This window comes from Podarcis gaigeae (assembly GCF_964106915.1).
Source record: "Podarcis gaigeae genome assembly, chromosome: 2".
Lineage (NCBI taxonomy): Eukaryota > Metazoa > Chordata > Lepidosauria > Squamata > Lacertidae > Podarcis > Podarcis gaigeae.
Window position 1 is genome coordinate 63219390 of NC_139679.1, and position 23684 is coordinate 63243073.

At 42.7% G+C, this 23684-nt stretch overlaps 1 protein-coding gene and 1 long non-coding RNA gene across 6 annotated transcripts in view; one reads left to right on the forward strand and one right to left on the reverse strand.

Annotated features, from left to right (window-relative positions):
• Positions 1-23684, reverse strand: part of FLT4 (fms related receptor tyrosine kinase 4) — a 93389-nt gene that overhangs the window by 12284 nt on the left and 57421 nt on the right. For all 5 annotated transcript variants that reach the window (XM_083728355.1, XM_083728356.1, XM_083728359.1 and 2 more), the window contains exons 11-28: positions 22655-22796; positions 18303-18411; positions 16013-16372; positions 15198-15344; positions 13889-14020; positions 13471-13577; positions 12355-12490; positions 11648-11752; positions 9591-9704; positions 8342-8430; positions 7189-7345; positions 5633-5727; positions 4172-4294; positions 3256-3367; positions 2380-2479; positions 1940-2045; positions 1097-1236; positions 59-179 (exon numbers count right to left, since the gene is read on the reverse strand). In XM_083728355.1, coding sequence (XP_083584481.1) covers positions 59-179; positions 1097-1236; positions 1940-2045; positions 2380-2479; positions 3256-3367; positions 4172-4294; positions 5633-5727; positions 7189-7345; positions 8342-8430; positions 9591-9704; positions 11648-11752; positions 12355-12490; positions 13471-13577; positions 13889-14020; positions 15198-15344; positions 16013-16372; positions 18303-18411; positions 22655-22796 — 2395 coding nt within the window. The remainder of the gene's footprint in view (positions 1-58; positions 180-1096; positions 1237-1939; positions 2046-2379; positions 2480-3255; positions 3368-4171; positions 4295-5632; positions 5728-7188; positions 7346-8341; positions 8431-9590; positions 9705-11647; positions 11753-12354; positions 12491-13470; positions 13578-13888; positions 14021-15197; positions 15345-16012; positions 16373-18302; positions 18412-22654; positions 22797-23684) is intronic.
• On the forward strand, positions 186-15260 carry LOC310839747. The gene is made up of 6 exons (XR_014561629.1): positions 186-285; positions 1349-1505; positions 10214-10288; positions 13441-13583; positions 13860-13949; positions 15178-15260. It is a non-coding gene; the product is annotated as an uncharacterized lncRNA (long non-coding RNA).

Below are 23684 nucleotides of genomic sequence, written 5' to 3' on the forward strand. Positions count from 1 at the left end.
AATATACATTGAACTGTTTATTTTTCCTTCTGTCCCACTACCACTTTGCTCCACTCACCGGATGTGCTTTATACATGGTTTGTGTCATAGGAAATTCTTCAAAAGTCTTTATTCTGGATGGACACCTTATCTGATTCCCACCAGTTAAACAGCCAGGGAAAGACACACAGTTATAATATCTGGGAAAGGACATAAAGTAAAGGGTGAATCAGAAAAGATACTGGTGGAACATACACATTAAATAAGGAAATCTTCACTTTGTGCTCTTCTGGTCAGCAATACTGGGTCAGTTAAAACATAAAAGTCTGCAGAAAAAAAGCTAGCACAGTCTGAATGTGTTATTACCCTTTCCCCTTGCTCCTCAGGAAGTATGTTTAAGGCCTAAGTAGACATTGCACACAGATTTATGTAGCTTCAGGAAAGGAAAAGTAGCCTGGGAGAAGCCACTTTTCCCAGTCCTCAAGGATGAAAAGCTGGTTGAGGGCTGGTTTTGAACAGGAATATGGATGGCAGGGAAATTTTAAGAATCCCCCTCCCCCTGCCATTCTTCCACTGCTACACATATATTGCATAGAGTGCCTGGTTTATCCCTTAGAATAACCTTGGTAAGTACAGCAGTGATTTAAATGTAGCAACATGAAGCAGGATTCACCAGCTGTCACTGGGGATGTTGATGCTTTGGGTGGAAATGACATGTCTCTCTTCCTATGCCACCCCCATAGCTACTGTCACTTTGCATCTCCAAGATGAAGACAAATATTGTGCATCAATGGCCTTCCATTTTTTAGTGCTTGGGGTACCCACCTTTTCCAGTCTAGCAAAAAGTATTTATTGTCCCACATGTATATTATCTGGACATGTATAGAGCAAATCTTGCTGTTTTATTATCAAGCAACAGATAAACTGTATTTTGGGGAGGGCAGGGGTCCAAGTCAAATGCATAACATCCATGAGAAGTAGTTATGGCTGAAAATATTGTTCGTAGCCTAATGATATAAAAATGTTTGATGTGAGATAATACTGCCTTTCTAAAAGGCTTTGTTCTTAGTTTGGCCAGCTCTCAGCTTGACTCTTCCAGGATTCAGCAGGGACTTACCTTGCTGCTATATTGTGACAGTGCATCCTCAAGTCAAATTCCTCTTCATCAGAATTCTGCTGGATGGAGGAAGCTACCTGGGAGAAGCCATCATCTTCAGAACTCTGAGAGTCATTAAGTGGGATATAATCCTTCCCTTCCTAATGGGAATTTAAATAAGTAGTTATGTGCCAGGAAAATTGAAGAATTTGCCAGAAGCAGCAACAATGAGAGTGAATATAGTTCTCCCCCTGCTCCCATTTTCTCCTCCAGGAAAAAAGAGGGTAGCTGTTAATGGCTGTGCAGACACATACTTCTGAGGAATAATGGGTAGATGAATTTCATAAGGAAAGCAAATAGATCAAACTGGTTTATATCAGAAAGTGAAACAATGCTTTCATCTCCCCATCTCCTGACTTGCAAATAAAAGGTAAGGACACCCACTTCTGTCATCCAACCCATTTAACTATTTTCTGGTGGCATCAACTCCACAGTCCGATTGTACCAAATGTCCTGGGATACAAGACAGGCAAGGGGCACAAGATAAGTAAGGATATATATTTGTGAAACAATTTCTGGTTTTAAGCTTTCCCCCAAGCACAATTAGAAAGACACTAAGGTAAAAGAGGGCAGCATGTGTGTTGAAAAAACCTCTCTGAATAGAGAGAGAGAAGGAAAGAGATTTGATACTCGTCTTCTAAACTTAATCACATTCAACTGTCAAAGTTGGGCTGCCAGACAAAAAGGCTCCCCATCTCCACTGTATCTAAATGTTTACTCAGCAGCTCACCAAAGAAATAACTCCTTGCACATAGCTGGCTTTTGCAGCTGGTTTCTGAGCTATGATTACAAATAAGAACTTACATGCTGGACATTCTCCTGAAGAAGGTTCCCCAGGATCTCCACCAAGTCCGAGAATGTTGGCCTTTCCTTGGGATCACCATACCAACAGCTTAGCATTATACGGTAACTGCGGAGAAAAACAGAACAAGCCTTTGCATAAAGCTGATCAATCTCTTCATCCTATAACTCAATCAGATACAAAGCTAGAATTTGGAAACTGCTGCAAAGGGAAAGCCTCTCCTTAAGGTAAATGCTGGACTTGAGCACCAGAAGTGTTACTACAGAAGCAAATGAAACAGTTTAAATGGCTATATCATGTTGAACCTCCAGCACACTAGCCAAAGCAGAGGAAGAAAATATGCTTCAGACCTTGGGAACCTCTATGGATCTATATTTTGTTGACCACAGTATTTATTTATTTTTTTTTGCTGCTGGCCATGTTTTCAAGTGCTCTGACTCACATTTCTGCAGTGGCATATTCTGGAGCTCTCATCCTGGTGCCATCTTTCAGTCTCTGGCAAAATTCTTCATTGATCTGGACTCCAGGGTATGGGGAGGCACCTGAAGAAGATAATCCACAGATTGTCAGGCAGGGGCATGAAGGAAAGATGAAAGGGAATAAGGCACTCTTGCATCTGCAAAAATGCCCCATCTGTTCTTTTACACTGTGAGAGAACTCACAGAGATATCCCTGTTGTGTGAGTGCTCCTCTGTCTCACCTGTTATTTTAGACTCACTTTAAGGAATCTGAAGTAGCCTACTTAGACAGGGCCAAAGCTACAAGTACTGGAATAAAAATGTTGCTCAAGAACTAGTCAATATTAGTTTAGGCCTTTATCTATGCACAAAAAGGAAAGGCTAACTTTCTGTAAAGAAATTCTATAGAATTGAAACCTAGTTGATAAATTTGAGACAGGAGGTTTCTGGGATATGCATTCAGGGGTGCTAAGATCCAAAAGTAGGCTTTGTAATGCACGAAGCAGGTGTGCTGCAGGTCACAGGTAGCAAAGTGTTGCATCTACCTGCTCAATGGGACTTCCTCTCTCTACCTCCCCCCAAGCTCCCTCCCAATTTACTCTGGATGGTTAGAGGAACCCCCCAGAACAGAGCTGGGGAGGTTGGGGTTCATGTGGAGAGAAAGAGTCCAATTCCTTAGGTGGAAGTCCTTGCACAAGCATGACAACGCAAAATAATTAGCAGGATAGATGTAACTGGAGTGGTAAGGTAGGAAAAATAAGGAGACTTAGGGGGCCCTTCCAGCAACCTACCTTCAAAGTCACATGCATCTAAAAGTATGGGTGGCCCAGGGGAGAGTTCAACTATTCATCAGTGCTCACCTAGTGAGAAGATCTCCCATAGGAGGACTCCAAATGACCAGACATCACTCTGGGTGGTGTAGACTTTGTCAAAGATGCTTTCTGGAGCCATCCACTTTAGTGGGAGACGAGCCTATGGAAGAGAAATAAATGTGAATGGCTATTACAGCTCAGAAAAAGGTTAATAGCAACTAAATAAGAAAACCCACAGAAAAATCTCTGAACATCCTATAGTGGCTCATGCAGACAGGCACCAAATCAAGTGAATATCTATTTAGGTGCATATTAGGAAGCTGTAGCCTGATATTATCTACCTAGATCAGAGGTGGTTAATCTGTGGCCATCCAGATGTTGCTGGCCATCAGCCCCAGGAATCATGGGAGTTGGAATCCTTAGATGCTTGGGCTTCGTTCACTCACTAACTCAATGAGGTTATGAATACTTCCACAACAGATAGAAAGCTGATGTTTTGCACACATGTTTCAAAATACTGTATACAAAGTGTAGCAATAAATAATTGTGAGCAAAAGCAGTTATAGGGACCTAGGCTTTAATTCAGTTGAGGATGCACAGCTAAGCAGAAAACATATGAACATCTTTCAGGTGAGGGAAGCATGATGTTTATTGCAGATGACAGGTGAAATCAAGTAGCCCTACACTACAGATGGCAAGGCTAAGTGCTACCCTCTATACTGTCTTTATCTTACACGGAAAAAAAATGCATATTTTGTGCCAAGGAAGTGCATTAGACAAAGCCTCTTAACCATTTTATTTCTCTACTCCATTCCTCTTCGTATCAACTATAAGAACAGACGATAAACATCCTCTTTGTATTTCAGTAAGAACTGGTCATAAGCAAACATATACTGAAGGCACTGACTGACTATAAACTTTTAAAGCCGATTCCAGTTCCCCATATCCATGACCCACAACTCACGCTGCCCTTCCTGACATAGTCAGGATCCTTATAGATGTCCCGAGCCAGACCAAAGTCACAGATCTTCACCACATTGTTTTCTGATAGCAAGATGTTGCGCGCTGCCAAGTCTCTATGGATGCACTAAAGGAAAAGGAAAAAAAGGGGAGACATCATCAGGAATATAGATTCCAGTGTGGAAATGACAGATGGGGTATCAGAAACTATGAACAAGTACAAAAGTCTCAGTTAGACCTTTTCTCTCAAAGTAAGTCAAAAGCAGATCATTGATCCTATGAAGATATTCTAGTAATCCCTGTGTTCAGGACAAGTAATAGCTCCTTTGGGAAGTGCTCACAAGTCACCCAATGTGAGCAGGCCGGGCTTGAAAGCAACAGCCCTCTACTGGAATACAATCACACAATGGCAGTGTGGATCAATTTTCCAGCCAGCCATGCCCTTATCCAGCATACTCCATTCCACCCCCCTTCATTTTTTGTTCCTCTTCCCCAACAATCTGTCTGCATCCTGTTGTCTCCACTGACCATGCTCAGTCTTCATTGGACTGTTTTGGGATCCACCCCCTCCCTTTATGTATTTTTTCAAATGATTTTTTTGTACTTCTGCAAGCCTTGTGATTGTCCAAGCATGCCACTACCTCCCCCTTGTTTGTGGATGGTGCAGTTTTTACTACACACTCAGAGAACAAGATCACAATTAGCATACAGGGTAAAGGTAAGGGTAAAGGGCCACTGACCATTAGGTCCAGTCGTGACTGACTCTGGGGTTGCGGCGCTCATCTCGCTTTATTGGCCGAGGGAGCCGGCGTACAGCTTGCAGGTCATGTGGCCAGCATGACTAAGCTGCTTCTGGTGAACCAGAACAGCGCACGGAAATGCCGTTTACCTTCCTGCCAGAGTGGTACCTTTTTTTTATCTACTTGCACTTTGACGTGCTTTTGAACTGCTAGGTTGGCAGGAGCAGGGACAGAGCAACGGGAGCTCACCCCGTCTCAGGGATTCGAACCGCCGACCTTCTGATCGGCAAGTCCTAGGCCCTGTGGTTTAACCCACAGCGCCACCCACATCCCTTAGCATACAGGGTACTGTCTTTCAAATTGGATGTACTAAATATCATCCACCATGGCTTAAAAAACATGGTTAGACTGCTCCTTCTTGAATGTGTATAAAGTGTGTACATGGCCATCAGCACACCTTGTGGCAGCACAAATTATGTGGTTTGTCAAGTGGTACCGTCTTTTACTTGTCCTGAATCTACTGTCAGTCCACTTCACTGGATGACTCAAAAGTTCTAGTACAAGAGAAGGAGAAATGCTCCTCTCTGCCCATTTTCTTCACACCACACATTGTTTTATAAATCTCTTATTATATCCCCTCTGTTAAGATAGCAGGCAAAAAAAAAAAAAAAAGAACCAGGGTGGGGCGGGGACGGGGAGTCAGGATAAGTATGTGGAGTGCTTACCTTTCTGGAAGCTAAAAACTCCATACCACGTGCCACCTGGAAACTGTAGCAGATCAGATCTTCCATTGTCAGAGGGCTCTGCCACAAATCATCCACTGTACAAATGTGCAAGAAAGGAAGTTATATTCTGAAGGTTTGTGGCAGTGAAAAAGACAACTATCTCCAGGTCAGCCAGCTTTTGCCTAGACTAAAGTGATTTTCTTTTAGAGTGTCCTAGAGAAATCTTAGACTTGCTGGCTAAGTAGGGACAGATAACTGGGATCAGTGACAGCAATCAAAGACAAAGCTATGCATGGTTAAGTACAAGCTCAACAGAACTTAAGCCTGTGTAGCTGTATGCCTGATATTAAAAATGATTATCATTAACCATTTGTGTTGCTGAAAGCATAGCCTGACTTTATACAATTGATGAGGACTCTGCACTAGGGACATTGTCTCTGCATAAATGGAAAGGTGGTACTGAAACCTACAGAGCTATTAATTATGAGAGACACTTCAAGCAGATGTGAGGCCTATAGCTGAGAATAAAGACAGGGCTTAGTATCTTCCTGATGAAGAAAACTGTATTTCAGTGCCAGACAGATAGGAAAACTGCCTGCCTCCAGGAAAATCATTTTACTTGGCTGAGGTACTGCCTGATTAAGACATTGCAGATTGCTGACCTTTGTAGATTTACAAACTTGCCATTTGACTAGGGGCTAATCATCTTTAGGTAGTTCTGTAGCTTATTGTGGAAAGTTATATATATTCATGGGGTAAGAACACTGGTTTACTGTACTAGGAAAGCCTAGGAATCATTCTCTTTAGAAGGGATTCCTTTGCTCCTACAAAAGCTTTGGGAGACTAACAGAGAAACAGGAAAGGTCTGAGAATTGGATCTATATTTACTAATCAACATTATGCATTTTGTATGACTGTGTTTGAATTTGTTACTGTCCTCATGCTGTACTTAGAACAATTATTATTTATGTTTGTGCAGTTGTAAAGCTGTATAAAGCTCTTTAATTTTTAAAAATATTGTTGGTATTCAATGTTTTGAATGCCCTCAAAATTTCTATACAAGGCACACATTTAAGTTGCACATGATATATGGTCATCTGACTGCCTGGTGAAGGGCCTCCAAGGGAAGGTCCAGGACCCTCCATGACTTTGTTCCATACTCTAACCTAGATTTTTATGGTCAAGGAACAGAGTGGAATCTTACCCTTTGCACCTCTCAATAAACTCAGTGTAGGCTGCTGTGCAGGCTGTACTCCTTTGCACTTGTTACACAGACTAGGGTCGCTAAGGACCAATGCCCCCAGCTTCCTCTTCAGTGCATTCGTTTTGGTTCCTCAAGTTCTTCCCACCTTGCATGTGAACTGTGATGAATACCCATAAAGTCTGGCTCCCTCCCTTTCCATCTGCTTCCAGGTCTCTAAAAGGGAACATTATCCACTCTGCCACTGGCCCAACCTTCACATGTGCTTAAAGAAATCCTGCACACTTTCTTTCAAGTTTCCTAAATGTCAATTCCTTGCTCCCCTCCGCCCATGAAGATTCAGTGAGTTCTTTACCTTCTTGTATGAGTGGTGGCGGCGGTGCTGCCTGGCTCTTGTTCATCAGAAGTCTATTAAGAATTGCACTGTCAGTGGTACCAGACCGACTCCTTCTGTCTGCTCTGACAGCTTCCACGATAGAACGAACTTGGACGCGTAGTCGGGGAGATTTTTCCTAGGAAGCACACCCCATCACAAGGATTACCATGAGGCAGACTGTGGGCTTATCCACACCTCCCTCTCTTTAGTGCTCAATCTGAGCAAACAGCGATTTGGGTTTCCCCCAGATTGCCATTTGTTCCGATCTATCACTAAACACTGGGTTTTCCTTTGGAAAGGAGCAGGACCAGGGGAAAACTGCTTGAATCCATACTTTTTAGGCATGGCACAAGTGGAAGTGTGGAAAAGCCTTCATGCTCATGCTGCAGTGATTCAATCTCAGATGAGGTTAAGCAGCCCAGAAGCTCTAACCTCCACTTAGGAGCAACTGACTAGAAGCAGACCCAGCTGTCAGAAGGCTCATTTGTTACTGAGCTGTAAAGTATTATGGTGAGCATCAGGAGAGCCCTGAACAAATGTCCATCTATTCCAGCAGCCTACCAGATGCCCCTGGGAAGACTGCAAAAACAGGGCATGTGGGCAGCAGCCCTCTACCACTGTTGTTCTCCTGCAACTGACATTTGGAGGTATGCTGCCTGTGGGCCTCCTGGCAGGGGAAAGTGTGAAGCAGAAAGAGCAGAGCAGGTGAAGAAGGATGCTGGATCCTGGTTTGTCCTGTCGCTCTTAACACCACAAGCCCCTTCATCTCCTTTCTCCAGCGCAGGCCCCTAGACTGAATGTGGGCCTAGCGAGGAAAAAAGTGATTGGGGGACACAGTAAAGGAGGCAAAACCTGTGGACAAGGGCAGGGGAAGCAGTAGCAGTTTTCCAGCTCCTCCTCCTCTACTTTAGATTGTTTCTGACACTTTACAGTTATACATCAGAATTATGTCCAAACATCACATCTAGCTGGCACCTCAGCCTTTTTATTTACACACCAAGCCATAGTGTTTAGAGGGACTGAAACATGCTTAAGCAAGTGATTTTTCTTCAATGATATGATGATGATGATGTTCAGCTTATCCTATGAAAACAGAGTTAGAATTATTGCCAAGATAATGTCAGTCACATACCCTATAAGGACTGAATCCTTCCCGTTTGGTCCGCAGATAATTGGAGAGGTTTCCATATTTACAGAATTCAACAATAACCATGAGGGGACCTGCAGTAGAGAAGTCAAGAAGAAAGTGTGTTTCTTTCAGGCAGGCTTAAGCGTGAGAAATTTGTATTGCCTTGTCTTTCACACCATACTACCCACATGTGCAAGACATTCTTCTAGCTGCGGTCCTCTCTAGACATGCTTCTGAAGGCGACAGGGAGTGGTGGGCAGGGCCAGGAGCAAAAGTGGGTGGCGCAACAAATGTTAATTTATTGAAACACGCCCCATCAGGGTGAGCAAGAAGCGTGATCAGAATTCAAATATACATTATAGCCTGGTAAAAGCATTCAAGGAGGAAGCAGAGCAGGGGCAATGTGGCATCAGGAAGTGTCTCAAGGGACAGACAGAGAGGCCTGGAGGGCCATATTTGACCTCTATGCCTGAGGTTCCCTATCCTGCTGTACAGGGACAATGTGGACTGGCTCTCGTACCATTTTTCTTTTACATGCAAGGTGATCAAGACAGTGGCAGCAGTTGTGGCCTGGTGCGGAACTAGGGAGACCAAGGGTGGGAGGTCATCACCCCACACATCTAGCTGATGTCAGTGAGGCATAAAAGTCGGCTGCATTACTATCCAGCAGCACAATCTGGAACGGATATCCCACCTACCCTCTCTTTATTTTGTGGCTTTGCCCAATGGGAAAAGGGCAGCGCATGTACAGGACCCTGCTGTTGAATTTCCCAGTTGACGTATTCATGAGCAGGAAGGAATTTGCCTGCAGATGTATCAGGCCAGTTTGGGTTTTTTTGCCTTCCTCATAGCAATTGTCACTTTTAGGAAAAAGGCATTGGGTTGGCTCCTTAGACAAAAGCTTGGGCTGGGTAGATGTTCCACCCCCCAAATATCAGGCTAAACTCAAGGTAATCTGGTAAAGGGGGTAGGGTTCTATCCAAAAACCTGGACCACAGAACATGCTGAATGGCATCCTGAATGGCATCTTGGTGGGATTTCCTTGTTAGATTTGCATCAATGGAGGCTATCCTCTCACCTTGTACGACTCTTGGCGATATCAGTCAGCAATTGGGTTAGCTGATTCAGGATCCTTGCCCAATGCCTGTGGCAATAGAGTTGTGGCTATTTCTATCCCAAGCTGGTGCCATGTCTTTCTAACCGCATTCACACTGTTAATCCCCTCCTCCCCGGCTTTGGCTGCAATATTTACCATTAGGTTTGGTGCAGGCACCCAGCAGGTTAACCACATTCAGATGGTTTCCAATATGGATGAGGATCTTCAGCTCTGACATAAGTGCTTTGTGTTCACTTGCAGTAGCTCCCTCTGAAAACAATGTTACAATTATCCCTTAATTGCCACTTCTAGCATCCAGATAGCTCATATCTATGTTTGTCACCCAAAACCATTCCTGAGATAGATAGTTACAGATAGGTAGCCGTGTTGGTCTGCCATAGTCAAAACAAAAAAAAATTCCTTCCATTCCTTCCAGTAGCACCTTAAAGACCAACTAAGTCAGTTCTTGGTATGAGCTTTCGTGTGTATCTGAAGAAGTGTGCATGCACACGAAAGCTCATACCAAGAACTGACTTAGTTGGTCTTTAAGGTGCTACTGGAAGGAATATTTTTTGTTCTGAGATAGATAGATTAGATAGATAGATAGATGATAGATAGATAGATAGATAGATAGATAGATAGATAGATAGATGATAGATAGATGATAGATAGCTAGATAGCTAGATAGCTATAGCTTGCTTTAAGAAATTGTTTGCAAATGTTACATTGCAAAACTTGATATGATTCATCCAAAACAAAATATTAATTTCTTCATTCAGCATCCCGTCTTCTAAGAGAGAGGAGAGGAAAGCGTAGTCTTTGCAACTACTTAGCATGGACAACTTCTCTTGACAGTAAGTTGTTATTTGTTTGTTGACACCAGTGCAGCAAAGGCTTTGTTATTCAAACATCTGCCTCTTTCAGCTCAGTACATTGGGAGTAAATGTACTCACACTAAAATCAATGGGACATGCTTCTAAGAAAACATGTATAGGCTTGAACTTTAAGAATGCCATACAATGCAGCCACCATCATACATTCACTGGGCCTGTACGGCAGTGCCAGTACATTAAAATGTGTCATGCTCTGCTATTATAAGAAAGCTTAAGAAAAATAATTATAAATATGGGGTGGAATTCAGTGTAGTGCTAAGTTCTACTCATGCAGCCAGACTTCCCACCCCCATGTCCCCTAAGCCAAGTGTGGATGTCCACAAGCCCTGGAGATAGAACAGGAACATTGGGTGGCCTTTGCAGAAATCCCTACCTGAATTGCTCTTGGCCATTTGAAATTATGACTACAAGCATTTATGGAAAGCTCTAATTTCAAGGGGTTTGGATTCTTTTTGGTTCTGATTGTAACAGATGGAACCACAGCTTAATGCCTGACTGCAGCACCGTGGTTAATTCTGACAAACAGCGCAAGGTATACCCACAGGTTTTCCTGAACAGCTGCTATATGAAGGTTCCTACCTGGAGAATCTGAGCAACGCTATTCTTGTCTACTGAGATAACTATTCTATTGTTGTTCCATTAGAGTATGTCACTTACATCTGTTTCCTCCTTGTTATCATCTGCATTATCTCAGCTGATCTTTTTCTCTCCTGTAATCAATCTTTGGGCACTGTAACATTTTTTTTGGAGACTCATTGGCCCACTGGGAGAACAGACATGACAGTTTACCTAGTGGTAACTTACCATGGTATTGAGTACCCATCTGATAATCCAATAACAAAATGGTTTTACCAATATAAACAGCTGGCTCACCAACTGGTTCCATGGGTCCCAAGTTATCACTTGGGTCATCTATATTAACGGGTTATGGAGAATCCTCTCTGCCCTCATTTTATTGGATCTGATGTTGATCTGACTTTTAGAGCCTCTGTAGGTCAGCTCTGTTTGAAGAAGGCCACCTTCCCCTCACTCCCTGCCCAGCTGTATTGGGAGGAATGGGACACTGTTTAGCAGTTACTGACTGACAAACAGTCAAAGGCAAAGAAACTGAAGATTCAGAAAAGGCTATAGCTAATTACTTCTACGGAGGAAGATCAGCTTAGTGGATCCTGCTGGCAGAAGAACATATTGGGGTAGGGTTGGGAGATGATGAGGAATTTGCTTAAATCATGGAGAAATGGACTTCCAGAAAGAAAAAATTAACCAAGTGAGTGTTTTTAGACAGACAAGTAATACTTAGATATCATTTATTACGCCTACCTTTGAGCATTTTTACTGCCACTGTCTCACAGCTGTTACTCTTATTAATTCCAAATGCAGAGGCTTCCATCACTTTCCCAAAGGCTCCATGGCCCAGGACTTTACCTGAAAAAAGAAAGTTTTTTTTGGGGGGGGGGGAGAGAGACAGCGTTTAAAAAAAAAAGGCCAGGGTGCAGTTAGATGAACTCATTTCATGTAATGACTGTAACAGTCACTGAATGGGATCAAAACAAAACAGGAAACTGGGACAAAAAAGAAGAAAAGGTGTGAAAAAAGGAAGAGGAAAGAATGGCATTTTCACCATCTCCAGGTGGCTGTATTTTTAGAGAGAGGGGAGGAAGTGAGACAGACGCAGAGTCAACAAAGCAGAGGAAGGAAACAGATAGCTGAAAATGAGGTGTCATTTTTTGTTGCTGTTGACCAGAGCGCATGGGAAAGGTGAGGCTATACTGCATAGGTATGAGAACTTCATCATTGTTCCATCAATGCCTGCATTTGTGGCAGCCCTAAATAAGCTGGGTGTATGGGCTGTTCTAGAATGTGCTGTGTTCTGAGACTGAATAGACAATGGCTTCTTTAGTTATTTTGTGGTGCAAACCAACTTTCATAAATGGCAATTGGATTTGCAAAGGCAAGCTGGAAAGGAGAAAAAAAAGAAGAGCTAAACATATTCTTCACTTAGCAGCAAACAACATGCTGAACCTTACTGAGTCGAAGTCGCTCCCGAGGGAATTCCCATTTGCTGGAATCGTAGGGCAGGTATTCACATTGCTCGTCCAAGGGAACTTCACCTGGGTCCATGATAATAGAAAGGTAGCCCGTCTTGATATCTGCATGAGCAGGCTGCGGGGAGGGAGAGATGCTGGTAAATCTGTTGTTTTGCAACGGACCCTTTTACTGTGCAATTTTCCTCATGTCTTGAACCTATACATTGGCCTTTGCTTGACAAAGCAAAAGGGGGAAGTAGATGGCCTGACATTTCAACATCCATGTCTCAGTCCCCCATCCCAATAGAAAGGGGCCCATGTTTGAAACAAAACTGTTACTATTAGCTCAGGATATATTGCAATTCCCTCTAAATCATTTCCTTCACAAGAAATTGTACACAACAAGGGTTCATCCTTCAGCTAAACTAACCAGACTGTTGAAACAAAGTAAACTAATTCTACAATTCTATGATTCTATGGGTCTGCAATTATTAAAAAAGGAGAGCCCTAATTTATTTTTTACATTTATATACCGCCTTTCTGCCAAGGCATCCAAGATGGCTTATCCTTGGTTACCCTCCCATGGCAATGCAATCTGTATTCAGCGGTGGTTACCAAGGTGATTTCTCATTCTGCTGGAAACCAGATACTTCTCTACCTTAGGTGAATGGGGTGAACTGCAAACATAAGACAGTGGGAATGTAGAGGAGGGAGACAAAGCCATCCTATGGCAGGGACTGGGAACCTTTTTCATCCCTAGGGCCACATTCCCTTCTGGGCAACATTTCAAGGGCCACATGCTAGTAGTGGGTGGAGGTGGAATTTGACTTTTGTGTAATAGGTTAGTTTCTACATAAACTTATACAGCTCTCTCTTTCATCCATTAAGGCTAGGAAAAGGCACTATCAGAGTTCAATGACACTTTCCAGCCAAGCAAAACCACTTGAAGCATGAAGACTGGCCAGTGAGGAGGTGTGGCCTGTGGAGAGGGCAAGATAGAGAGTCATTGAAGGCCACATCTGGGCCCCAGGCCTGAGGTTCTATGGGTTCTATGGGATCATCTCTTGCTCATGATTCTGTTTGAAGGCTCTGTTGGAAGCATCACAGGAGACTTACTCGCTTGATGTTACAGAAGATGAGGATTAAGAGAATCCAAAAGAAGATGGCAATGACACCTGTCCCAATTAAGATCACAATCTCCACATTGGTCCTGTCATCCGAGCCTACAGGTCGGAAAGAACCACATAATAATTAGCAAGAGAATAAAGTTTAAAGCAGGCACATGACAAAACCAAGGGCATTTTCAAGAGACAGCAGAGGAAACATTGTTGAGAATATTCCAGATTTCCTTCCAGTTGGGATAAATATAGGAGAATATGATTTCTTTTTAATAGTTTGGGTTAAGGAAGATGAATCTTGTACTGTTGTCTCGGCATGGTCTTTATTCTGATGGGATCCCTCTGTCTTTCTTTTGCTTTCTTTCCAAATAACATTTCCCTCTACAGGCTTAGGGGGTTGAAGTTAGTAACAGTACCTTCTACAGAGACACTGGCGGAGGAATTCACACAACCCTTGGCATTGCAGACACTGCACAGGTAAAGGCCAGCATCCTCTTCTCTCACCCTCTGGATACTCAGCCTCTGATTGGAATCTGCCAGGTCAATTCCTGAAACAGGCAGAAGGGGAAGGGCTTTCAGGTGTGAACTAGTGGTGTCTAGGGAGGGCTGGGATCCTCAGGCCTTTGGCCTAGTTCAAAGCGGAAGCCTGGACTAAAATTAGAGTATGGAAATCAAACAGGGACCAGTCCTTTTCACCACTGCTCGCCACATGCTGTTGTAACAGCACTTAGTCACTTTCATATGCCTCATCCCCCAGCAATGAAGTAATATTTGTGAAAGAGTAGCCCCCAGAGGCAATACGTAGTTTTCACAAAATGCAGTGTGCCATTACGGAGATATAAACAAATCACAGGTTGTGGCTTCACAATTCACAGTTCTACAACACTTGATTTTTGCAGCTCTTACAATTTCCAATTTTCTTTTGGAATTTATTTTAGCCCACCTCATTATGGATAAAAGTCAGAAACTAGTTAGATAGCTCCTGAAGGCTGTACAGATAGAAAAAGCTTGTGGAGGTTTTCAGTGGTCAACGAGTATAACATGACACACATTAATGGTAAAGTAACAAACCATAGAACAAATTGTTTTCTCCATGATCTTTATGGCATAAATCTTCTGTAAGAAAGATTTGAAAATTGATTGGTTTGCCACTGCAGGTCAGTAGAATGAAACTGGGGTCCAAATGCACCATTTACTTTGGTGAATGGGAACTGCTCATGTAGTCAAATATTTTCCTGTAGCTTTTAAGCACACAACTGATGAGGTAAGCTGTTTAATCTTATCCTACCCCATAGTTATCAGAATTTCAGTAGCAAAAACAGAAGTGACTGCTCAAACATTTACATGCATGCAAATAGTTCCTTGGGATTGCTGCCCACATTTCCCAAGGGATGGGCTGAAGGTACATGAGGCCACATGACGCTGAAGCTAAGCAGGTCTGGGTATGGTCAGTACCTGGATGGGTGACCACAAGGATTCCACATGTATGCTGCCTGGGGTTCCACAACGGAAGAAAGGTAGGATATAAATGTAATTCATATAAATGTAACTGAATTGAAATGTAACTGAACTGAATGCACCAACACACTGTTGCCTGGGCATACAACCCAGCCTGAATTTGAATTTGAATATCCCAACCCAGAGGCTTGCAAGGCTCCACTAGGAAGCAGGAAAATTCATGTGCCATTCATTCCCTCCCCCACAGATATCTTCAACCAGCCATACCTGAGACCTCTTCTACAAGCTTCTCATCCTTATACCAGCTGATGTTTGGAATATGTGTGCCATCCACTTTACAGCGCATCTCTATGGAATCACTCACATTCACCAAGATGTTTGACAGGTTCTGTTTCAACCTGGGGACCTCTAGAGCTAAAAGAGGGACGTTATGGTAAATGAAGGTGATCAACCACAAAAAAAAACCCAGTTTGGCAGAACAGTCAAGAAGAAACACTCTATAGCAGGGGTGGGAAACATTTGGTTCTTCTGATACAGCTGGACTACAGCTGTGACAGGGGGCATTTTGTTAATCATGAAACAATATTTGAAATGTTAGTAAGCAGTTTAACAAGATTCCTGCTGTTGCCAGTATGAGACTCCTGGAGTGTTCAGGACCACTATGAACCTTATTATTGTAAAACTGGATATTTTAAATCATGAGTCACTCTCATAAAAATACAGAAATAATAAACCAGACATATGACTGGACACAATTTTATTTGGCATTGGAATTATTACTTTCTCCTAATCTAAGTTTCTCCTTTTCTTGATGTTTCTCCAGCTATTAGGGCTAGCACCTGCCCTTGTTATTTCTTCTGGTGAAAACTATGTTGTTTCAGGATTCTAACAAGAATATGTGATCCAAAAAGAAGTGCCTTCTGGATCAATCTGTGGCCCAAAGATTATATCTCAATCTAGGCTCCAACCTAGTGGCTGAAATTCCCTACAGCCATTGCTACCACATTCTCTTTTCCATACATCTTTCAGCATCATGAAGTCCTGCCAACTAACCTGACGAGTACTTTCAGAGTGGTCCTTACCATGCACAGAGATGTATCTTTTGTGGCAGTGCTTTTCGCTGTTCTCCCTGTTTTGCACTTCGCACACATAGTCCCCTTCGTCCTCTAGTGAGATACTTGGAATGGTGAGTGTCAAAGCAGCATAACTGGAGTTGGGTTTGAAATGCAGCTCTCCTTGCATCTTTGTTGCATAGTGGTGGACATTCTTGCAGTCCAAGACCAGCGGGTTGCCCTCTTCATCATGCAGCGTCGAAAGGTTGAGTCGGTACCACTGCAGGTTCTCATAGGTGTAATTGTCAGCATTGCAGCTTAGCCTCAGGTCTTGCCCCTCAATGGGCTCTTCTGAAGGCTGCGATTCAATTTCAAACCCATTTGGAATGGCTGCCAGGAAAACAAGACAAGGAAACAGATGTGTGACGGAATTGCAAAAGTTGAAATACCAGTCTCAGGCTACGCTTATGGAATTCTATTCTATGTGCTCAAGGCTGTATGGTTAAGGAATGGGAGAAACCACTTACTTGTATGTGTTTATTTAAATGCATGCACAACGGTCGCTTCAAATATGCTGAATGAAAGGTTTGGCTTTGTCCACACACAGAGAAGAATGAAAAAAGCCACCAATGAATAAAGCCACAATCCAAACACTGATAAGAGGAAACCACTACTATTATACTATGCCTTAGTATAATATGATTTATGACTTACTATTATACTATGATTTACTATTATACTATGAGTGGCAAGGTCAGGGCTGTGTTGGCACACCAGCAGAGCCCCTCTGGAGCTCCCACCGGTGCAATCATGTAGCCCCAACCTTGCCACTGTGCTGCTCTACTCTGGGAAGTGGAAGTGACACCAGTGTCAGGAGGCTGACTCCATAGCACAGTCCACTGGGTGCTCCTGGGAGTTGTAGTCCCAAACTTGGGAGTTGTAGTCCCAAACTTGGTTGAAGAAATCTGCTAAAGAGACAAAAACCCAACTTCCTAAATATGTAATGAAACTGGGACACCACAGAGAGTCTATTCAGCGACAGGGCACTAGGGGGTGCTACTGCACCAGGAACACTTGGGAAATGCATGCTCCAGCATTTTCGTGGAAGGGAGCTTTGATCTCTTCACTAGCAAATATCTGCTCACAGGAAGCATGAGAGAGGAACTGAGTTTGTATTTTCCCTTTTCTAGCTCCAGGACATCTCTTGCATACTCTTATTTGCAGTGGAAACAAGCCTGGCTTTTTAACATCTCAGAGTGGATATGTTTTATTCTGGATGCAGACTTTACTAAGGAGGTGGAGGCCCATGTTTTTGTTACAGATGAAGCCAGTTTGAAAAAATGAAATCCCAAATCAAACGATGAATGCTCAAATATAAACATCTGCAAAGTGAATTTTTCAAAGACGCATGGAAACCAAGCCTTATGAGGAACAGTTGAGGGAGCTGGGTATGCTTAGCTTTGAAAAGATGACAGTGAGAGGAGATATGATAGCCATCTTCAAACAACTAAAAGGGCTGTCACTTGGAAGATGGAGCAAGATTCTTTTATCCTGCTCCAGGTTAGGACCCAAAGCAATGGCTTCACGTTACAAGAAAGGAGATTCCAACTAAGTGTCTGGAAGAACTTTATGACAGTAAGAGCTGTTTGACAGTGGAAAAGTCTCCTTCTATAGAAAGTGGATTCTCCTTCCTTGGAAGTTTTAAAGCAGAGGTTGGATGGCTATCTGTTAAGGATGCTTTAGTTGAGACACCTGCATTGCAGGGGGGTCAGACTAGATGACCCTCAGGGTTCCTTCCAACTCTACAATTCTATGATTCTGTGAAATCCCAATTTGAAAACTCATCTTTCAGCTACAAAGCTCAAATTTTGATCATGATTATAAAAAAGAAATTGAGGTGGCAAATGTGTGGCTCTACTGACTAAACTATAAGAACCAAAGTTAGAGATTTACCCTCAAACTCAACGTTTTGACAAAGTTTGAGGGAACTCCTATATTATTAAAAATCTGATAATCTGAAACTGTACAGATTTTGAAATCTGAGAAATTTTTTAATTCACCACTAGCCCTTATTAAAAGGTCCATGTCTTTCAGTGATCTGTATCTTCAGTCCCGGAGGAGGCCATATAAACACACACACACACACACACACACACACACACACACACACACTGCTGTCTGATTGTGAGCACATCATGGCAGTAATGCTTTTAAAAACACTCATGAACCATTCAAATGGTCTGTGAGCGAAGGTCAGATGCAAAGACAAAGGACTGACACCCCCACACACACACACACATGCATGCTTTATGATACTCACTAGTTACATAGAAATAGATGAGCCGTTCATCACGGCCAACTTTGTTAGAGGCTGCACACTTGTACATGACAGAAACGTTGGCTTCTTGGATGATAAGTTTGCTGACCGTCTGGTAAAGAAACAGAATGGGCAACATGAATGACATTTAAAATGTGGAAACGCAAGACTTCTCAGCTTCTTACCAACCTTCCAGGAAGGAAGAGGATGCTCTAGCTTCATTCTTATGCTCTGGGGAATTGCATGATGAAATATTTAAGGGTATGTTTGCACCACCCATTCAATTGATGTCCAGTTTCTCCTATCTCTTCATTTTGTTTCCACTGATAGTTTGCTTATCATTCAGCATTGTCCTGTGATCTCCATTCACCACTTCCCCTACTGAAATGCTGCTGTTGCACTGAGACACTCCCCTCAATAAAAAGGGTTAAATCAGGGGCAGCAAACTTTATTTATGTGCTGCCATTCTGCTTACAGGGAAGTAGGCTGAAAGGGGGTTAGTAGCCATACACAAACAGATGGTGCATAATGACCTGACACAGAATTTTGGAGAAGCCAAGGACAGGAACAAAGAGGTGTACACCAGACAAATGCCATCTTTTGTCCCTGTTTAAAGAGAGGATTGCAGATGTAGTGCAAACTATAGGAAAAGCAACAGATGAGAAATGTATGGGTGGGACCACTAGGCTTGTCCACACTACAGTTCAGTGTGTTTGCAGCTGTTTGCATCCCCATTTAATTTGCTTAGTCCACATGATGTCACCTTCAAACAACACCAATCTCAGGGCTTTCCCCCTGTAAATTTAGGTTTACACAATACAGGGATACTTTGATAAACTGGGGAAAATTTGGCTGCAAACCACTTCACCCAGGGTTTGCAGATCATTTGTTTTGGTGTGTTTTGGATGGGTAAATCAATTGTCACTTTCTGCTACTGCTCTTTCCATGCCTGCTACTTCATCGGTGCTTTCATTGCTTTTCCAGCTGTGCCCGTAACTGTTTTTGGTGTTCTCCTGAATGCAGGATTCCCCCTACCCCACCCCACCCCCAGCCTTTGATCCCACAGATTTGCATTAACCAGAAAATTGCACAAACAAAGCACATGAAAAATTTCTACACCAATTACATTGGGCAGCCATCTGAAAAGTGGGTGCTGAAATTTTACAATTGATTTCATTTCTTTTCCAGCATCCTAGTGAGTCAGGAGCCTAGTCATTCATATTGATATTTTATTCTTTTGATATTCTTTTGATTCCTCAGATTTGCACAGAACTAGAAAACTGCACAAGCAAATTTATGATTGCCTGACAGCGTGTTTTTGCACACTTCTTGGGCAAAGATGTTAAGAAACAAAAACAAAACAAAACAAGGTGCACGTACCTGCATGCATGCCCTGTCAGTCCTTAACTGGCATAATAGAATCAAGAAATTAGAAGGCTACAACAAACGCAAAATAGAATGCCTGCTAGTATGAATGGGAAAGACCACTCCAGTCTAATTTGAATTGGGGTGGATTAAGAACTAAGTAATGCTCAAACGTGGACAAGCCCACTCTAAGATGGATCTGCTCTGCTGACCTTTGCAGATCATCTGTGGAAGGATAGCTCCAGTTCCTTTAATGATATATGCAGTGGTCCACAAAATGTCAACACAGCTGCTGGCTAGTGCAATTAAACCAACATAATATTTTGGTTTATAATATAAACCAAATAATATAATATTTAACAAATTCTACAGTACAAAACAGTACAAAACCATGCACAACAGGGTATGCACAACGTCCATCATCTAGATTTAATTCCTATTGCTTCCAATTTGTCTTATAACCTATGCTTGGAAATTAACTATTCTGGTGTTATAAGCCTATTCCACCTATCTGCATAGTCCTGCTTTCTTCTATTTCAGAAACTACATAGGAGTGGCTTTCAGTCTGTGCTCTGGGGAATCCTTCTTGTAAACTGAAAGGCTGGTTAGAAATTCATTCATCAAATGAAATCAATTAACCCTGGGAAGTTTATTCCTCGTTTGTTGTCTTGTAACAGACATTCCTTCAGGTTGCAATGAAGGAGGGAAGCAGGGCCATTCCATTAGCTCTGCTGAGAAACCAGCTCCATCAGGTTTCTCCCCGCATCAGCGGTCATTTAGTAGCCGCCATTCCGTCAGACTGCCCACAGAGGAAGAAGAAAGGAAGCAGAGCCACTCTGTCGCTCAGTGGAAAAACCAGCAACTTTGGGTTCTTCCTCTACTTGAATTGGTATCAATGAAACAAACAAATTTAAATAGTGGTACCCAGAGCTGCATCTAGTGACCTGTTCATAGACAGGAGACTTTCCTAATGTTCTGGAGTATCAATTCCATTAGCAAAAGTTTTGAAGGCCAAAAGACTAGCTATTTTCTTATACTGGCATACTCATATTATGAAACATATAGCCCACCTTTCCACTGAATATGATTCAGGTAGCTAACAACAATAAAATAAACAAATGCAAAAATGCCATCACATAACGGAAATGCGAGACAGCTTTTGGAGACACCACTCACCACTCCAGGAGCATTACCAGAGCCCAAGCATTTGAGGGGCTGACTGGCTGAGTCAGAATTGCAAGTTATTTACAAATGTTTTCTATTCATGCTTCTTTCCCTACTAGTAACTTGGGCGGGGGGAGGAAATAAAGAAATATATATGGCAATGGATCCTGTAAAGGACAAAGCAGGGGGGGGGGGGAATGGGTTGAAGGAGAGAAAGGAAAGTAAAAGAAGTGAATGTAATATATGTTAAATTACTATCCCAAATAATATCACCAAATATGACTTGTCTATTATTAGGATAGGTTCAGAAAACAGACTGTCTCTTGGTATAAGCCATTAACACAGCCTGCATCAGAGCATGAAACATGCCTCTCTCCTTCCCATCATCCTTTCTGTTGCTTTCCAACTCCTGACTGAAATTGGAACAGGAAGTGATTTTGGAGGGGCGTATGAAAACAGGAAGTGACTTCAGGAAACTGGGAACCATTTGTTTGTTCTTTAGCCTGCATCACTATTATGCACGCGTGTTTGGTAACTGACATTGTCACCTAGAACAGGAAACTAGTCATAGAAAAGCACACATGACTCTGGCATTTATACAGGGGGGATGGAAAGAAACAGCCTTTAAATGCCAGCTAGTCATGCATCAGGACTGGAGAGAAAGAAAAAAAATCATTCCAGAAAGGAAATATAGTGTAATGTCCAATGGAACCTCTCACACTTCAAAGCAACACTTCATACACTTGGATCCACATATTTGTACTGGGATAGTGTACAGGGCCAAACTGTTCATAATGGCCCATTGAGTCTGGTAGTTGAATCGAGAGAAAGTAGGGGGCAGGTGAGTGGGGTGACTGAAAACACAGCATAAGCAAGATGGAAGAGTTGGACTCTTGTTGCCTATGTTTTTTACCCCTTAAATGTCCTACCTCAGCTGTCCCACCATCCCTGAGTGGCTTTATGAAATTCCAACCAGGAGAAAAATGGCTGAAGCACAGTAGTTTGGGGGCAAAAAATAAGGATAGGAAAAGGGTTCTCCCTGCCATTCCACCTCAAGTTCTCAATTCCAATTCCCACCCACCCCTTATATTTAGCAGGACCAAGGTGGTTCTGCCACTGTGACATCAAATTTAATTTTCAGCAGTTTCACTGAATCTAGCTTAATGTGGGACAAAGTGTAGTTTAATAATCAGAATGCTGGCCTGAGTCTTAAAAACAGTTGTGATATATATTCTTATGGAATTGAGTTTGGAATGAATATTGTTGGGCATCTCAAATTTAGATCATTATGATCACTGTCTCTAGTATTCCTTCCTTTGCATATTCATACAACGTTTGCCCCCAAATTTGCCAGTGCCATTCACATAAATCTGGTGAATTCTTAACCTTTGAGTAACGTCAGCCATATTAGGTGTACATGACAGCTATGGAAGTTTCACACTCTGCAGCCTTCATTTCTTCAGAGTCCTCCCCCCCCCCCGCATTGTGAACTATTTTTTATTTCATGTGAATGTATTCAGAAATGTCAGTCTTCACATTTTATACCTCTCTCAAGTATCATAATTGGTAGTAAGGATCTTAACAGGTTATCCAAAACTGGCTTTGGTTTTTCATATAAAGGTATAGATAAGACAAAAACTGATTACTAAATGTGTAATCATTTAGCTGCATAAAACTGACCACATGATGGAAGTCAACTCACAGTTTGGCTTCATGCTGCAAAATCAGCTAAAACAGTTTGGCCTTAGAAGGCTCCGTCTCATGAGCTCGAGGTGCTTCTACCTCTTTCCAACGCAGAAAGGACAAAGAGAAACATGTGTCCTCACCTTGTTCCTTCCTTCCACAAACTCTGTCCAGGTGTCAATGCTTTCAATGGCATTCACAGCATCCAGCTGCGACACATCCTTCCAGTCCTTACACTCGGGCATCCGGTCTCGCTGATGGCGCCGGACAGTCCTCCTCCTGCTCCTATTTATCCAGAAGCCATGAAAGAAGAAGAGACAGAGAGAAACAGGAGATTTGGTTAGCCAATAAAAGACGTTACTGGGAAGATTACAGGGCATTAACATACAATGCTGCCTCTAATATAATTAGGAGGAGAGGGAAAATGCCTAAGGGGGAGCACGAGGGGGCATTATAAAACATTGCATGGTACAGAGAAAACGGATAAAGAGAAAATGTTCTCCCTCTCCCACAGTATGAGAAATCAAGGATCGCCAGTGATAGCAAGAGAGTCAGAAGAGATGGAATATAAGCACTTCTCTTAATGTAGTGAACAATTCGCTCTATTTCATGTGGTGATAACCACTAGCTTAGATTGCTTTAAAAAGGGGTAAAAAATGAAAGGATATTTCATATACAGCTATCAGATTGTTATATGGAGCCAGCAGCAGTTGGTGGGGTGGTAAGGTCCAGAAAGCTCAAGGTTGTGCAGGCAGGGTGATGTGTGGCAAGAGCACTGGACTGGCTCCTTTGCCATGCCTGCACAGTTAAGCTCCCTGCACCTTGCCCCTCCCTCTGCCTGGAACCTTGACCAGATGGGGTGCCAGTGTCTGGGGAGCAAAAGCAGGAGAAGAATATAGCCTTCATGCCATGCTGTGTGGATGTGCGTGTTAGATATATGGTGTGCACACAACCTGAAAGAGTTTTTAATGTGGGATGTCAGGGGATTGATATGCATCTAAGGGACACTGACTGAGAGTTAAGAGAGAGTATGCTACAGGGTGTGGCATCCTGCAACATGTGTCAGAAGGTGTCTGCTGGAAAGTCGGGTTCAAATGTAATGCAATGTGGGTACCTGGATAAAGTGTCTGCACTGCTGTGTATGCAGTAGACCAGGTATGGACAACTGGTGGC